The sequence below is a fragment of the Terrapene carolina genome, unplaced genomic scaffold, assembly GCF_002925995.2.
Source record: "Terrapene carolina triunguis isolate 2854851 unplaced genomic scaffold, T_m_triunguis-2.0 Scaffold93, whole genome shotgun sequence".
Classification (NCBI taxonomy): Eukaryota; Metazoa; Chordata; order Testudines; family Emydidae; genus Terrapene; species Terrapene triunguis.
In genome coordinates, this window is record NW_020664444.1 from 6,415,300 (window position 1) to 6,432,169 (window position 16,870).

General features: G+C 54.5%; 1 protein-coding gene across 1 annotated transcript in view; it reads left to right on the top strand.

Moving 5' to 3' along the window:
• Positions 1–5,472: 5,472 nt before the first annotated feature.
• The window catches only part of GRAP (GRB2 related adaptor protein), a 37,319-nt gene continuing 25,921 nt past the window's right edge, over positions 5,473–16,870 (top strand). The window contains exons 1-2 of the mRNA XM_026650836.2: positions 5,473–5,664; positions 14,310–14,407. Of these exons, the coding sequence (XP_026506621.1) occupies positions 5,587–5,664; positions 14,310–14,407 (176 nt within the window). The 5' untranslated portion in view covers positions 5,473–5,586. The remainder of the gene's footprint in view (positions 5,665–14,309; positions 14,408–16,870) is intronic.

Genomic DNA, 16,870 nt, shown 5'->3' on the forward strand with positions numbered 1-16,870 from the left:
ACTCCCACGGTTGTACCACGAGTCTTGCAATACGTGGTGCTTTTCTCACAGCCTCCGTGGCTGAAGCTGTGGGACTCAGTGAGAATCTCAGCTTTTCAAAAGTACCTTCCCAGCCTTCGGGGTTGCAGAGGGAAGCGTGAAGCCGTGACCCCTCCAGGCCCCGCAGCGGAAGGCAAATGACATTCGTTGGTTTTGAATATCTCATGATTTTTAAGCCTGTCTCCCGGAAGGCCCGGCAGGGGCAGGCGTGGGGGCTTCTGAGCCGGGAAACTGCCGGCCGCGGCTGGTGTGTTCCGAGACGCAGGGCTGGGTGGCCAGCCTTTGTAAATAGGACTGGACCCAAGAAGAGACCTGGCTCCATCTTCAATTTGTCCTCCTAACGGAAACAACCCAGCAAGGCCCCAAATATTGGCTAACCTGGGGGGCCCATAGGGCAACTCCGCACACCCCCTTCTCCTCCCAGGCTGAGCAGCCCGGCTCTGACCTCCCCTCTCTGATCCTTCCACTTTCTCCTCCCCAGATAAAGAGCTGAGTATACCTCGAGCAACCTCTGTTAACATGGCTTTCCCAGCCAGCCCCCCTATCACCCCACAAGCTCCCTCTGTTAACACGGCCTTCCCAGCCCCCCATCATCCCCCGGAGTGGTTCACAACAAGTATCCGGTATCCGTCCCTTGGACCCAGGAATGTTTTTGCCCACGTGCTTCTCTCCTCATTGTCTTTCCCCCTCCGTTGGCTTGGCTCAGACCTGCCACAAACACTGCACGTCCCCCTGCTGCCGGATTTTGGCGACAAGGGACTGTGGAGTGTGATTAGGGTCACCTTGGCTTCCCTCGCCCCATATTACACCCTGCCTGCCCCTCGCACTCTCGGCCTGCTCCAGGTGCTTCCTTTGACCCTTGGTCATGGCTGATAAGAGCAGCAGGACAATTGCATCATCGCCTTGAACCGCACTTAGCTGAAGGTCGCCAGAGAGGAGCTGGGGACTCTGGTCCCAGCAAAGCCTGTGGATGATCTAAAGCCTCTAGACTAGAGCAAAGGGATCAGTGCTAAAGCCAGGGTTTTAAGCTCCTGTGCTGGGCGCCCTAAGCTACAACAAGGGACCTTTGTGGCCTCTAGGTGAGGGTTGACCCCCAAAAGAAGCCTTCTAGCTAAGCTGCCAGGAGATTCCCAACCCCGGAGAGTGAAGGCACACACAGGGCATTGCAAGCTTCCTCCTCTCCCTTCTAGCCTTGCCAATGCCCCCCCCCACCCGCACCCACAACCTGCCCTGCAATTCCAGCCCGGGACTGCCCATTGCTGGGGTGATGCCGGGGGTGACATGAGCAGCAGCCAGACGAGGAAGCATAGAAGAGTGGGCATGACTCGGCACAGGGGGGTGGGAAGCAGAAAAGCCCAAGCTCAGCCCCTGATTTTCTCTGCAGCCTTGGGCAAGTCACTCAGTGCCTCAGTTTCCCCATCTGCAAAATGGGGACTGTAACCCTGCCCTAACCCTCAGGGCATTGGGTGACCAGGCTCTGAGCTCCTCAGGCAGCAGGAGCCGGAGAAATGCACAGTATGATTCTCTTGGCCCAGAGGGCAGGGGCTGGAGCATGCAGGGTATTTACCTTTCACCCTGACTCATCATTCTTCAGGTCACATCCTCTGTCCCAGGAGACGCCATCATCGTCCGGCCCGACGCCTCGCTGATCCCCCTCGCTTCCCTTTATTCTGGCCCCGAGTGAATTTTCCCACTGTTTGCAGGAAGTGCTTCCTGGGATGGTGCCAGACAAGGGGAAAACAAGAGGTAAATATTGTTTTCTTCCTCCCTGAAAGCCTGCCAGCAAGGCTGAGTGTCTCCCCGGCCAGCAGCACCCCCCTTTCTCCCCCAAACTCTGTGCACCCACTCAGGGGGTCTCAGCCGATCCCCTGCAACTTGCCCAGGCTTCCGCTCGGGGCCCAGCTCCCCACACATCCTGTGCAGGAGGGCAGGGCATAGGGAGCATTTCCCAAGACTCTGACGTTGCTCCTGCTGCCCCCTTCTGGGTTCACTGGGCATGAATTTTTCTGCTGGTCAAATATAGTTATCCTCATCCAATCAGGGAACAGAAAAAAGTACCATGTGGTTTGTCTAGCCAATCACAAGCAAGCCAAGAGAGATCAAATGACAGACATTCACAGCTGCTTCCCAAGGTAAAAAATCCAAATAGAAATTGGCTAAATGGGAGGAAACCACCATCTGCCCGATCCACCAGCAGAAAAAAGAAGAAAAACTCCCAGAATAAATGACTGGCTGTGAATGACTCACTCTTTTCTCACAGCAAGGCGGCTGTATTGGGTTTGCAGGCCTCTTAATATTGGGGCTCATTTCCCATATCCTCTGAGGTCCTGTCACCCCCTGGCACGCTGATTCCATAACATGTCCCCACCCTTTGTTTCGACCGTATAGGTTGTAAATTCTTTGGGGCAGAGACTGTGTCTCACAATGGGCCTGATCCTGCCCCGTTGACGTCAGTGAGAGTTCTGCCACTGACTTCAGTGGAAGCAGGCTCCGCCGGATTCCGTGTGTGTGTGTACAGCACCTAACACACGACTAGGGCTGCCACGCCACCTCTGAGGTCCAAAACTCTGGGACATCCAGAATGATCCTGAGCCCCAAAACTGGGCAGCTGGCAGTGTGTACTGAGCACCCTTACAGACTTTCCGGCACAGCTGCCTCGAAAAAGGGACGATCCTGGGAAAACCTTGATAAGCTGACTCCTCTAGTCCTGATCTCATAGAATCATAAACTCATAGGGCTGGAAGGGACCTCGAGAGGTCATTTAGTCCAGGCCCCTGCACTCATGGCAGGACTAAGTATTATCTAGACCATCCCTGACAGGTGTTTGTCTAACCTGCTCTTAAAAATCTCCAGCGATGGAGATTCCACAACCTCCCTAAGCAATTTATTCCAGTGCTTAACCACCTTGACAATGAGAGCAAGTTTTTCCTAATGTCCAACCTAAACCGCCCTTGCTGCATTTTAATTGCTTCTTGTCCTATCCTCAGAGGTTAAGGAGAACAATTTTTCTCCCTCCTCCTTGTAACAACCTTTTATGTACTTGAAAACTGTTATCATGTCCCCTCTCAGTCTTCTCTTCTCCAGACTAAACAAACCCAACTTTTTCAATCTTCCCTCATAGGTCATGTTTCTAGACCTTTAATCATTTTTGTTGCTCTTCTCTGGACTTTCTCCAATTTGTCCACATCCTTCCTGAAATGTGGCACCCAGAAATGGACACAATACTCCAGTTGAGGCCTAATCAGCGCGGAGTAGAGCGGAAGTATTACTTCTCGTGTTTTGCTTACAATACTCCTGCTAATACAGCCCAGAATAATGTTTTTTTCTTTTTTGCAACAGTGTTACACTGTTGATTCATCTTTAGCTTGTGATCTGCTATGATCCCCAGATCCCTTTCTGCAGTACTCCTTCCTAGGCAGTCATTTCCCATTTTGTATGTGTGTAACTGATTGTTCCTTCCTAAGTGGAGTACTTTGCATTTGTCCTTATTGAATTTCATCCTATTTACTTCAGACCATTTCTCCAGTTTGTCCAGATCATTTTGAATTTTAATCCTATCGTCCAAAGCACTTGCAATCCCTCCCAGCTTGGTATCATCAGCAAACGTTATGAGTGTACTCTCTATGCCATTATCTAAATCACTGATGAAGATATTGAACAGAACCGGATCCAGAACTGATCCCTACAGGACCCCACTCGTTATGCCCTTCCAGCATGGCTGTGAACCAGTGATAACTACTCTCTGGGAATGATTTTCCAACCTTATAGTATCTCTTCCAATGATTTTGCACCCACCTTATAGTATCTCCATCTAGGTTGTATTTCCCTAGTTTGTTTATGAGAAGGTCATGCGAGAGAGTATCAAAAGCCTTACTAAAGTCAAGATATACCACATCTACCGCTTCCCCCCTATCTACAAGGCTTGTTACCCTGTCAAAGAAAGCTATCAGGTTGGTTTGACATGATTTGTTCTTGACAAATCCATGCTGACTGTTATTTATCACCTTATTATCTTCTAGGTGTTTGCAAATTGATTGCTTAATTATTTTTTCCATTATCTTTCCTGGTACAGAAGTTTGAGTCCTCCAGACGCTGCTGTAACTTATTATTGTTATCAGTAATAATAACCTTTTATTGTTTCCTATGTCACCTCATGGCCTTTTTTCACAAGGCAATAGAAGTTAAATAAACTAAGGAAATAGAATGTAAAAAACTTTGTGAATGCAAACTTAGGGCTACACATTGAAATGAAAAAAAATCTGGAAACTAATGTCTGCATTTCTAACGTGCTGCGCATCGCAGTATGTGAGACATTGATGTTTTGTTCTGCCTCCAACAAGTTCTCTTCTAGAAGGGGCTGGACGCTTATGTTCTCAGAACATTAAGTCTTTCCCTTGTCTTGAATGTGCTTTGCAGCAGGTCTGTAAAACGGGTCACCGCTTCCAACAGCGTCCCCTCATGGCCAGGGGTGGCTTTGCAGCAGCCCGCTGTAGGTTTCCTTCTCTTCAGGGTTCCTCAATCAACTTCAAACCCAGGTTTTGCTCTGTACCCGACACCCATCCTTAGGGTCTGGGCTGATTCCTATCAAAGGTCAAAAGAAAAGTCAAAATCCCCAGTGTACAAAGTTTAAATCAATTCCTTGCTTTAGCGGGCCGCTCCCAGCCCCCAGTGTCTCAGGATCTTTCCTGCAGGAGCCTTGCGCTCACACTGCAATCCCTCTACCCAGGCCTCTCCCTGATTGAGTCACTGACCTGATTTCCTCACCAGGGGAGCTGAGTGGGGCGCATCTCCCCTTAAAGCCCCAGTCACCCTGTGACGGGGTCCATTGTTGGTAACACCCGGCCCATCTCTAAGAGCTTTCGTCTAAGGATCTCAAAGCACTTTACAAACTTGCAGCCACCCTCCCTCAAGGGACTGTAGCTCATTGCTATCACCCAATTTTACAGAACGGTAAACTGAGGCACAGATCAGCCAAATGGCTGGCCCGTAGGTAGTGCATACTGAGCTGCTTCAGTGCCCAATCACATTAGACTGCGTCCTTCCCTTGAATTCAATGGGCTTTAAGTCAGGCTCTGAGGCTCCTGACTCCCAGCCCCATTCTCTCCTCCCCAGAACATTTTCCCCATCTCCCTATCTCCAGGGGCATCAGTTTCCATGTAACTTCTCCCCTTCCCGCCAGAGGCCGGGATCCCTTCCTGGCCCGCCCAACGACAGCCAAGTGGCTTCCTGCCGGATTTCTCACCAGGAAGAATCTCTCACTCAACTAACAAACAAAAGAAAACAAAAAAATCAAAGCAGAAATGCCTGCCTGCAAGCCCGAGCCGAGAAACAGGAAGCCAAGGGCTTCATCGCCTCTTCCTGAGCGTCGCTCGGAACAGCCCCCAGGTCTTTCTGGGCCAGCCTGGCCCCTCCCTTCCGCAGCTGCATCCTCGCGCCCCAGCCTCACACCGGCGGCAAGGGCAGGTGCAGCGGGTGAGAGACAGGGGACCGCTGCCGGGAGCCCTGCCGAGCCGGGGAGCGAAGGGGGACCGGCTGCTCTGGCGCAGGATGGAGTCTGTGGCTTTGTACAGCTTCCAGGCGACGGAGAAGGACGAGCTGCCCTTTCGCAAGGGGGACACGCTGAAGGTACCCTCTGCCCCCTGAGGGATTGCAGGTTTCCTGATCCTGGTGGGGGGGGCTAGGGAGTGGGGAGATCTGGGGGCAGATGAGGCTCTAGGATACCTCTGAAATGCACTGGCCCAGAAGCTGGGATTGGACCGAGGAGGGAGCTAGAAAGCACTTGAGACCAGCTGCACCAGCAGGGAGAGGTCGTGCTGGGTGCGGGGTTAGACTGTGCCTGAGATGCGGTGGCCCAGAGAGACGGGTAAGCCCTGAGGACACAGCAGGGTGCAGAAGCGGTGTCCAGCCCTAGCTACTAGCATCCGTGGTGTGGACTGGCTTGTTCCTTTCACGACCTGGCTCCCAACCACCCCGAAGGGCTGGGAGGACTGGGAGGCATTGCTTGCCACTACCGATCCTAGCTGCACTGATGTCCATGGCCAAGCTGCCCGGGGACTTCACTGGGGAGAGGATCTGGCCCTCGGAACAGCTCAGTCCTCCACAGATGGGGCCCAATGCTGCTCCAGGGGAGCAGCCCCAGCCCGTAGTCTGCCCGTGCAGCGTTTGGGGGGGTGTCTGTGGGTTGAGGGGGATCCCCGGGACATCTGTAAAGAGACCTGGCCTGGCAGAGGGCTGACTGCAAAGAGCAGTTGAGCTTGGAAGGAGGCGTCATGCGACACAGCTGAGCTCCTCTGGGTAAAGTGAGACTGAGACAGAGAGGATGGGCTTGCAGTCTAGGCACGGGAGTAGGACCCTGTAGATGTGGGTTCAGTTGCAAGCTCTGTGGCAGACGCCCCCTGTAACCAGGGGCAAACCACTCCATCTCTCTGGGCCGCAGTTCCTTTCTCCCTCCCTTCGTTTTTACTGTAAACTCTTCTGGGCAGAAACCGTCTCTTACGTGTGGGCCTCCAATCGCAAACAACATACTAGGGCAATGGGGTCTAGGTGAAATGACTGTAAGGTGGGTGTGCAGCTGTTGAGAAACCAATCAGTAGTTGTGAGTAGTTCATTGTCAAACTGGGAGGATGTGCCAAGTGGGGTCCCACGGGGGGTCTGTATGGCCCTGGTACTAGTCAATATTTTCATTAATGACTTGGGGGATGGACTAGAATGTACACTTCTGAAATTGGTGGATGACACCAAGCTGGGAGGGGTTGCAAGCACTTTGAGGAAAGGATTCGAATTCAAAACGATCTTGATACATTGGCGAGCCAGCCTGAATTCAGCAAGATGAAAGTCAATAGAGACAAGGGCAAAGGACTACACTGAGGAAGGACACATCAAATGCACAGCTACAAAATGGGGACTCGCTGGCTAGGTTGTAGTACTGCTCCAAAGAACCCGGGGTTATAAGGAATCCCAAATTGAACCTGAGTCAACACTGTGATGCTGTGGCAAAAAAGGCAAATGTCGTTTTGGGGTGTGTTGACAGGAGCGTCGTATGTAAGACACAGGCTGTAATTGTCTGGCTCTGCGTGGCACTAGTGAGACTGCCGCTGGACTACGCTGTCCAATTTTGGGTGCCACACTTTAGGAAAGATGTGGACAAATTGGAAAGGAAAGATTGAATGAATTGGGCATTCGTCTAGAGAAGAGAAGCGGGGGGGCTGATAGTCTTCAGCTATGTAAAAGGTTGTCATCAAGGGGATGGTAATCAAGGATAGGACAAGAAGGAATCAGCTCAGTTCACCACAAGGGAGATCTAGGATGGATATCAGCAGAAACTTTCTAAGGAGAGTTGAGTTCTGGAATTGGTTCTGTCGGGAGGTTGTGGAATCCCCGTCACTGGAGGTTTTTAAGCACAGGCTGGACAAACACCGGTCAGGGATGGTCTGGGTTTACTTGGTCCTGATTCAGTGCAGGGGGCTGGACTGGATGAGCTCTTAAGGTCCCTTATAGCCCGACATCTCTATGATTTCTGTGATCTCAGGTGGGGCCGCTAGACACACCTGGAATACAAACAGGAGCAGTAAATCTCTTAAGAGATGTTTGATTCGCCTGAACACTTATTTACTCCTGTGCTTTAGAACTGAATTAATACACGGCCCCAACATTTTGATCTCAGTAGAGCTCTGACTTACTGTTTAAGAAGAAAGTTTGTAGGAGCAGCCAAAGGTCTTTCTTCCCCAGGCTTGGGCTTGCAAAATTCTCCATATACCGTGGTGATATTTCCAGGCACTTTGTATGCCAGAGTTGGCACCGATTGTGTTAAAGTACCATTTGCAAATGTCAAATTATTATGTGATAAATAATGGGGCCCACTCCGAGCTCGATCGCTCCTGAATCATGCCAGCCTGCCGAAATCATGGCCATAACAACATTTGCACGGCCTACATCACATAATGTCTCTGGAGACATGGCATGGATGGGCTGGTCTGAGTTTATAGGGGTAGCTATCACGGTGATGAGTGAGCTATAAACACAGCTAGCGAGCTAGATACGAATGGGGATAGATAGATAGATAGATAGATAGATAGATAGATAGATGGAGTGTCTGGGAACAGATAGATAGATAGATGGACGGAGTGTCTGGGAATAGATAAATAGATGGAGTGTCTGGGAATAGATAAATAGATAGATAGATAGAGGGAGTGTCTGGGAACAGATAGATAGATAGATGGACGGAGTGTCTGGGAATAGATAAATAGATGGAGTGTCTGGGAATAGATAAATAGATAGATAGATGGAGTGTCTGGGAATAGATAGATAGATAGATGATTGATTTTCAGCTTAGCCCTCCTTTTTGCAGATGTAATTTTGCACCCACAATCCATTGTTTGGTTTGTTCCCCCGGATTTTCCAAGAGCAGCACCGATCAGATAGAAAGGGGTAGGGTGCTGACGAAAACGACTGCCTCTTGCTCAGGATAACCTGCAAAACTGGCTCACTGCTCCGCCCCTGGTGAGCAATGCCGCCATCTCAGACCTGTGGCAATAAAAACTGGGCAGCACTCGTACCATCCAATAGCCTCTCTGTGTGCCCTGTGTGGATGAGCAGATTAACAGCAGCAGTTTGCAGTGACAGCGCCACTGCCCTAAAGAGATGGGCGGGTGGGTCAGGCAGTAGAAGGGGACTCAGGAGGCCCAGGTTCAAATCCCAGCGAGGCTCCACGTTTCCTGGGTGATGCTGGACAAGTTGCTTCTTCTCTCCATGCGGCGGTTCCCCCCCACCCGCCCGATACTAACCCTGTCTGTGGGGTCTTTGCAGACTGTCTCTTACCAGGCATCTGCACAGGGCCCAGCCTAGATTTAGCCTTCAGGGGCATTATCCCCATTTCACCAAGGAGGAAGCAGCAGCAGGGAGTGTTTGGCCCAAGGTCACCCGGGCTGCGAAGAGGCATGAATAGAACCAAGGTCTCTGGGTACGTGCCTGAAGCACAAACCCATGTGTGGGAAGGAAACCCCTTGTACCAATGTCGTTTGGCGTCAGTCCGGGTGCTTTGCGTTCTCCAGAGTCATTTATGGATAGAGCCACGCAGCCAAGGGACTGTCTCTGGGGGGGGGGAGCAGGTGGGAGATAGCTGGGAGGGTAGCACCAGCGCCGACTGTCAGTACAGGAAATAACAAAGCAACCGCCTGCCAGCTCCACGCGTTCGGCTGTTGCGAAGTCAGCTGGGAGCCGCTGTGCAACAGGAGCACAGAGCAGACGCTGCCTCGGCTGGGCTGTCACTGGTCTCCTCTGGCCCTAGGCCTGGTGGGCTCCTGGCTGACCCCTCAGTCACATCAGCCATGAGGCAGGGGCCCAAAGGCAGGAGGGGAGGACAGAGCCTGCCTTGGGCTAAGCAGAGGAGACCAGTTTGGGAGCCGTTCCCTGCGCACCTGGGGTCTGCCTGCCTCTGAGCTGCAAAGAAACGCCTGGAGATCTCACTACGAGCCACAGCGCCAGGGGTGGCTGGCAGTCCTTGCTCACCTGGGTGGCCCCGCAGAGCCCAGGGGGTTGCTCACGAGACTAACGGCCGCTCCCATGCGTCGGCATGGGGCCACGCAGCTGTGGCACATTCCTCTGCCTCCCCTGCTGTCCCAGCCCTGGTTCCCCATGCAGCCCTGCTGATGCCCCTCAGATCTGCCCTGCTACCGCCCTGGCTGTTCCCGGGCAACTCTAGAGAGCAGAGACCCCGCTGAGGACCTGGCAGCTGGTCCGGGGAGGAACTAGGTTGTGGTACCAGCTGCAATTCCATCAGTGTCTCCCTTCAAACCCAGGTCCCCAGGGCACCGCCTGGCAGTAACCACATAACCCTCCATCCCCCACAACACTCAGCAGCCAGCTCAGGGCCGTCCATGGTCCCTAGTGAACTGGGTGTCTGACATGGTGGCCGAGCCATTGGCCAGCCAGCTCGTTTGCTAGCAGGCATTTAAGACGGGACTCGGCTCTCGTTGGGCCGGGCCGCGAGAGGACAGCAGAGGGGCCCGGGCACTGCTGGAGAAGCAGGTGGCTGCTTTGCAGGCAGCGTTGGCTTTTGCAGACACACGTTGCTCAGTCAAGGCCTCGCCGGGTTGGAAAGACACAGCCTGGTGTGGTTTCAGGGTGGGGAGCGGTGTCCTTTTCCACCCCGCTGGGCTGTGACAGGAACTCTGCCCCCCTCGTGCCAGGCAAGAGCTTTCCATTGCTTTGCTACAAACAGGTACTTCCCCTGCTATGCAACACTGGAGCCCTGGGGAGGGCTGGGGGTGCTGCTCCGCAGCGCCCCCTCTGGCTGGCCGGGGAATAACTTCAGACGCCAATTCCCATCCCGTTCGCTCCTGTGTGGCTGGGTTGAGACAATCCTGACAGAGGGGAAAAGGCCCAAGGAAACTCAGCCTGCTACGAGCCCAGTGATTGGGGCTCAGGCTGGTGGGCGGGGGCGGGAGTGTGACTGCACCAGCCTTTCCCTTCTAGAGACTCAGGTTCAAAGGCTGGAGGAGGTCAGACGGGAACAGGAGTCCGACAGGTCCCAGCCTCGTCCCCATTTGCACAAAGCCCCCAAACCGTCCCCATTGCTGATGCCAGGAGAGCTCATCGCCGTACCAGCCGGTTCATGGCAGATCAGGACTGAGGGGCACCGGCAGCCCAGGGTCGGGATGGCAGGGGCTGGGGTATTGGCAGAGCCATCGGTAAGCGTAATGTTTGGTTCAAGCCAGGGCTGTCACGAGCGTCTCACGTGCATGAGCGCTCAATTCACGAGGAAGTGTGCAAAAGGGCTGAGCCTGCTGCAGCCCCTGCCTGGAGAGCTCCCCAGCTTCAGCAATGAGCGAGCCACCTGGCCCCGTAGCCCCGATGAGAAGGGTGGAATTTCCCCATTGACGCGATTTCTTTGAAAGCCCCATGGCAGTGAAATAGGCTTCGCCCCCGGTGGACTCTGAGCACGACGCCTCATTCTTGGAAGGGATGCATGAATCAGAGTCCAGAGTGGAAATTCCCCTCTTCCCCTCCTGCCCCACCCATGGATCCAGACACAAAAAAACGAATTCAGCCAGACAGAGGGGGATTCCTCCGCCGTTGCTAAAGCAGTTCCCTGTCCCAGAATCCACCAGGGCACTGTCAATGCAGCTGAGACTCAGCCCAATGTTTCTGGCTGCTGGTGTCGGGCGTAGAGGGCCACCCTCTCCCGGGAAAAGAAGACAGTCGCCCCTCGCAAAACCTGATCTCTGGGGAAAGGTTAAAAAAAACTGGGCATGTTCCATCTGGAGAAAAGCAGACTGGGGGGGGGGACCTGATAAAAGTCTTCAAATATGTTAAGGGCCGTTAAAGAGGACGGGAATATGTCCACTGAAGGTAGGATAAGAAGGAATGGGCTTACTCTGCCGCAAAGGGGATTTCGGTTAGTAGGAGAAACTTTCTAACTCTCAGGGTAGTTAAGCTCTGGAATAGGTTTCCAAGGGAGGTTGTAGGATCACTGGTGGTTTTTAAGAGCAGGTTGAACAAACCCCTGTCAGGGCTGGTCTAGGTTCGCTTGGTCCTGCCTTAATGCAGGGGGCTGGTCTAGATGACCTCTCAAGGTCCCTTCCAGCCCAACATCTCTATGATTTTGTGATTCCCACGGTCAGCAAGTCTTCTGAATCGGCTCCTGAGGGCCATAGGGGAATTCCCAGTTACAACGAGGCAGGAAAAAGCAATAGAAAATGTGCCACAGGAAAGTGCCCTCCTCAGCATCGCCAAGTCTCGTGCCTGGATCACAAGTCTCGCGATACGTGGTGGTTTTCTTAAAGCCCCAGCTCCCGGAGTCAGGGGAGCGCGTAAGAATCTCAGCTTGCGTTTGAAAGAACAAACCAGGAATGTGTCTAGCCCTCGTGGCTGCTGAGAAAAGGCTGAAAACGTGAGTGCTAAGAGCACAAACACCAGCAGGCAAAGGCAAAGAGCCCCACGTTCAGGATGTTTAAAATCTCACGGTGTTAAGGCCAATCTCAGCTCCTCGTCCCACCCACAGGGGGTCAGCCCGGTCCATTTGCTCAGGCACAGCCTTGGTTGTACTAGGCTCCCCCCAGGTCCTGACCCCTTTGCCTTGCTCAGAAGTGTTTCTGGAGCCCCGGGTCTGTTCCCAGAGACCCCAGCATCCGCCTTCGGGCCTGGCCCCCCTCCGCAGGTCTGAGCGCTGCCGGCAGGGTTGGGGGGTTGCTTTGCTTTGGAGGCAAAGCCTGGTTTGTGTTTGTTCAGCGCGGTGCTGTTTAAAATGCCCATTCGCCTCTCGAGTCCAGCATGCAGACACGGTGCAGGTCGCGGGTGCAAATGCAGGTTGTCATCAGTACCAAAACCACCACTCAGATTGCTACAGCTCAGCACAACCCGTGGCAGCCTCTGTTCTGGGAAGAGCCATGTCTCAGCTAGCAGGGGGACTGCGGGTCGGGGCAGCAGCAGAGCTCTGTGTGGGGATGGCAAGGGGGCAGTGGGTCAGGAGCTGCATGCGTGGGGAGGGAACCCAGGAGTGCAATGGCAGAGGGCTGCAAGTCAAGGCTGAGGTGCATCAGCAGACGTCCATGGGTGGTGAGGGAGCCCAGAGCTAGTGCCTCGGGGCAGCCATGTAAGCAGCGTTTGCACAGTACCTAGCCGCTCGGGGCTTGGCTCCAGCCAGCACTCCCCTCTCCCGCGTCTTCTCAAGCAGGGTCCCGGGTTCACACCCGTCTTCTTTCCCATGGCCTTGAAGATATGGCAAGCCCATAGGCGGCAAGTTATATGGGCCTGTGGTGCCCCTGCTCCACCAATATTCAGTGGGTCCGGCTCCACCAATGTTTGGGCTTAGATTTTCAGAGCCGTCCCATCCATAGGACGGACCGGGGAGGCCCCGCGCTTCAGTGGGACGCGGGCTCCAGGGAAGCCTCGGGGCTTAGCAGGGGGCCTGGAGCCGGCAGCAGCAAGTGACCGGGCCTCAGTCCACTCCGCCCCACCCCGCCTCTTCCTGCCCCTGCTCCGCTCCCATTCCACCCCTTCCCTAAGCCCCCGCCCCGCCTCTTTCCAGTTTCCGCCCCCTCCCCCAAGCGACACCGGGAACCGGCAGGGCGGAGCGGGCTGGGGCTGTGGCTGGGTCGGTCACTGCTGCCGGCGCCAGGCTCCCCGCTAACCTCCCAGGCCACCTTGGACCCCGCCCCCCCCTGAAATGCAGGCCCCCCCCCCCCAAAGCGCAGGGCCCGGGGCGTTTGCCCCCAGCTCTGCTTGGACCCGTTCTGGGCACCACCAAAAATTATACAAACCTGGCGCCCAGGGTCAAGCCAATCTGAGCAGCAGCAGGTTCGTACCCAGTGTGATGTGAACAGTTTCAAATCCTGTTTGCACAGCTGCACTGAACAGAGCTTCCCATTGCGTAGGAGTACTGGAAAATATTGTGAAAGCTGAACTGGGCATCAGCCCTTCTATTTATATGGGGACATTTCCTTTGGGTTAAAATAGAGCTGCCCAGATTAACGCCACATCTGTCTGTCCGTCTATGGATCTATTTATCTTTCTTTAGATGCCCATGTAAGATATTGTCTGTCACGTGAGCTGTTGGCATAGAACAGCTGTACCCCATGGGCACCTGTGCTTGTCTCTTGCAGGAGTAGCCAAACTTTGCTGCACTGGCAACTCGTGACCCCAGGGCCACACCTATTGTCTTGGCCTAAAAATCCCACTTGTCCGCCAAGGGTTTTCCTGCCCTGCAGGAGGCGCTCCATTGAATAACACTGAGTTCCTGTAAAGAAAGAAAAACGGATACTCCCTTCCAACAAGACAGGGGGGATTTTAAAGGGCCGGTGTGCAATTTGCACAGGCTTCCTAGAAATCCCAAATCGATGCTCACGGCTGCCCATAATGTTCCCTCCTGCTTGTATCTGCCTGGGCAGCAGCACAGAAATTGCTGTTTGAGTTCATCAGCCATAGACCTAGCAATTGACGTGATTGGCAAAATTGGGATCTGGATTCGGAATGTGGCAAAGTCCAGGGGATTTCAGCCCCAGAACTTGGATCAAGCCTGTTTTAAAGACAGGCACAGCCAACAAACAAACAACCTCATCAAATTATCGTTGCAAGAAACAAAACATATTGTTTTCCACAAAACCTCATTTTTCCTATGAAAAAAATTTTTCCGTTGTGGGCCGGCTCCGATCCTGCCCCATTCGATTCCTGGAGCTGGCAGCCCTGGGAGGTCGCAGTCGTTTTCTCTGTTTGAAATAGCTCAGAGTGAGATCAACATTTCAAAAGCACGTTCTCTTCCCTTGTGTCCTTAGATCCTGAATATGGAAGACGACCAGAACTGGTATAAAGCCGAGCTGTATGGCTCAGAAGGATTCATCCCGAAGAATTACATCAAAGTCAAGCCACACCCGTAAGTACCTTCCTGAGCTTCCACCTCGCACAGGCCTGGGAGGGTTCAAAGCAGGCCCGCCCTGGGCCACCAGGCAGCCAACCCCGCTTCAGAAGGTAGCAGTTGAGCACGAAATGAAATGACCGTATTCCCCGCCCTGAAATAACGAGCAATAGGGCTTGGTACTTCTGTGCAAGGCCTCTTCCTTCAGAGGGTCTCAAAGCACATTGGCAGCTGTGACCCGCCAAGCCTGTAAAGTAACTCATGAGCCCCATTTCACAGAAGGGAAAACTGAGGCACGGACCGAGCCGGTCACTTACGTCTATGCGCTTCAGCTTCCCTGCCCCCCATGTTAATCCAGGGCTAATGACACTCTCGGTCATCAAGCGTTGATGTGATCTATGGTTGGAAAACACATTGCATTAAAGGTGAAGTATTTTTGAGGGTCTGTCCTTCTAAAAGTCACCCGTCAAGCGAGGTGCCACCTTTGGCACAAAGATTCCAGAACCCATCCCCTGGCACCGAGGTTTCCCTTCCCAGGACGCTGGCAGAACGGCAGGTACCACTCGTTCGCCAGTGGCACACAACGCCCACAAACGCGACCGCATCTTACACCACCTTCCTACTAGCCCAGAGATCCACGGCCCTTCGCACTGCTCCAGCACCACAAAGAGGGTTGAAAGCTGCTCTAAGAGGCTAGTTAAGGTTAAGGATACCCCTAGTACAGGCTAATTCTCAGCTGGCCCAGGGCTGCTGTAGCCAACTATAGGCAGTTGCTTCTAGCTCCCACTGAAGGAACGGGCTGGGGCGGGACTGGAGTACAATGCACTCTGGCGATTCTGGCCAATAGAGCAGCTCCTTGGAAGCGCTTCTCCACTGGCACAAACTACAGCAACCTTGGGGCTACTCTAATTTGTGCCTTGGGCTAATTAAGCCCCTGGCAGTTGCTGGGACTCAGGGCAGGACCAGGATCGGGAAAAGCAAACAACTCTGCGCCCCTGCAGGGACAAGGGGGAGCCGGATCACGCTTCTCTCCTTGCATCCTGGCATCAGGCACCTTTGCCCCCCACTGCCCAGGAGTGAGCACTGATCAGTTGGGGTCTGGCCCAGAGGATGTTTCCTCTAAACTGTTCAGCCGATCCGGCCAAATCTGAAGCATTAAGCCCCTTTTTCTGTTTGCAAGTCGCTTGTGCCCGGCTTTGCTTTTCACACCTGTACTAGTGACTCCCTCTTGCACCGTCAACAACTGACCCCAGTGCATGTCGGCCTCGGGGACTGTCCCACTATCGGTTTGTCCTCATCTGAGGCGTGAGATTGGGCACCTGAGTCACAGGGCGTCGGTTCCGCTCCCTGATCGGACGTCTGTAACGCTGTAAAGGAATCGGGAAGGCTATTCTTGGCGCCCTGTCCGCCCGTGACCCCGGGGGTTTTCCCAGCCCACCAGCACTCATGTGCAGGGATGTTCATGAGTGACAAGGGGCGAGAGGAACCGAGGCGCTGAAGGCGTGCTCCCCAAACTGCTGTGCAACGCTGCCCAGACGGGGTGGCCGCCTGCTCCCGCAACATGCACAGTGGCCTTCGGAACCACTTCCGCCCCTGCACTGCCGACCCCGGGGGATGTGCCACCCAGATACAGCAGCCGCCACAGGAAAGGAGAGGGCGCAGAGCTCAGCGTGGGAGATGAGTGACAGGATGTGGCTAGGGCTGTCGGTGTTTCTGCACAGCCGGCTTGCACAGCTCGTCTCTCTCAGCCGGGAGCACGATCGCAGCCTTGCAAAATCACCAGGATCCGGCAGCAGCCGAGGCACCCAATCCACTCCCCGCCCCACTCCCGCGCTGCGGCAGAGCCAGGGGTTATGCTGGGATGAACATAAAGGGGGAGGGGAGTAACAGGGGCTGGGGGACCCGCCCCACACACGGGACCCTGCGGTTCTCTCTGGCTCGCAGACGACGCCAGGCTGGGCTGGGCAGCGGCGCCACTCGGGCCTGGCCTGGGTGTAGCAGCCAGGATCAGACTGGACCAGGATCGGGAACAGCAAACAACTCTGCGCCCCGGATCACGCTTCTCTCCTTGCATCCTGGGGTCAGGGGGCCACGACTCCTCGGTGCGTTCCCCCTGCGGGGAGGAGAGGGGGAGTCGTGTGCTGGAGCCAGGGAAAGAGAGAAGACACTGTGCCTCTCAGTAACGCCAGCCCAGGGCCGCTCGGCAGGCTCAGCGTTAGCTCTGGGGGCACCCCGGCGCCTGCTGAAACATGGGAGTCTCCCAGTGGACTCCATCCGTCTCTTCTGGGGCACGGCCTATTGGCCTGAGCGCAGGGGTCTGGACTCAGGGGCCCAACCCCAGCTCGGACACCGACTCCCTCTCTGAGCTGGAGCCCAGATCCTCACCGGGTGCCTAACTCCCATTGGTAGGGGCCGCCCCAGGCAGGGCCGGCTCTGGCTTTTTTGCCGCCCCAGGCAAAAAAGCCTCCGCCCCCCCCCCCC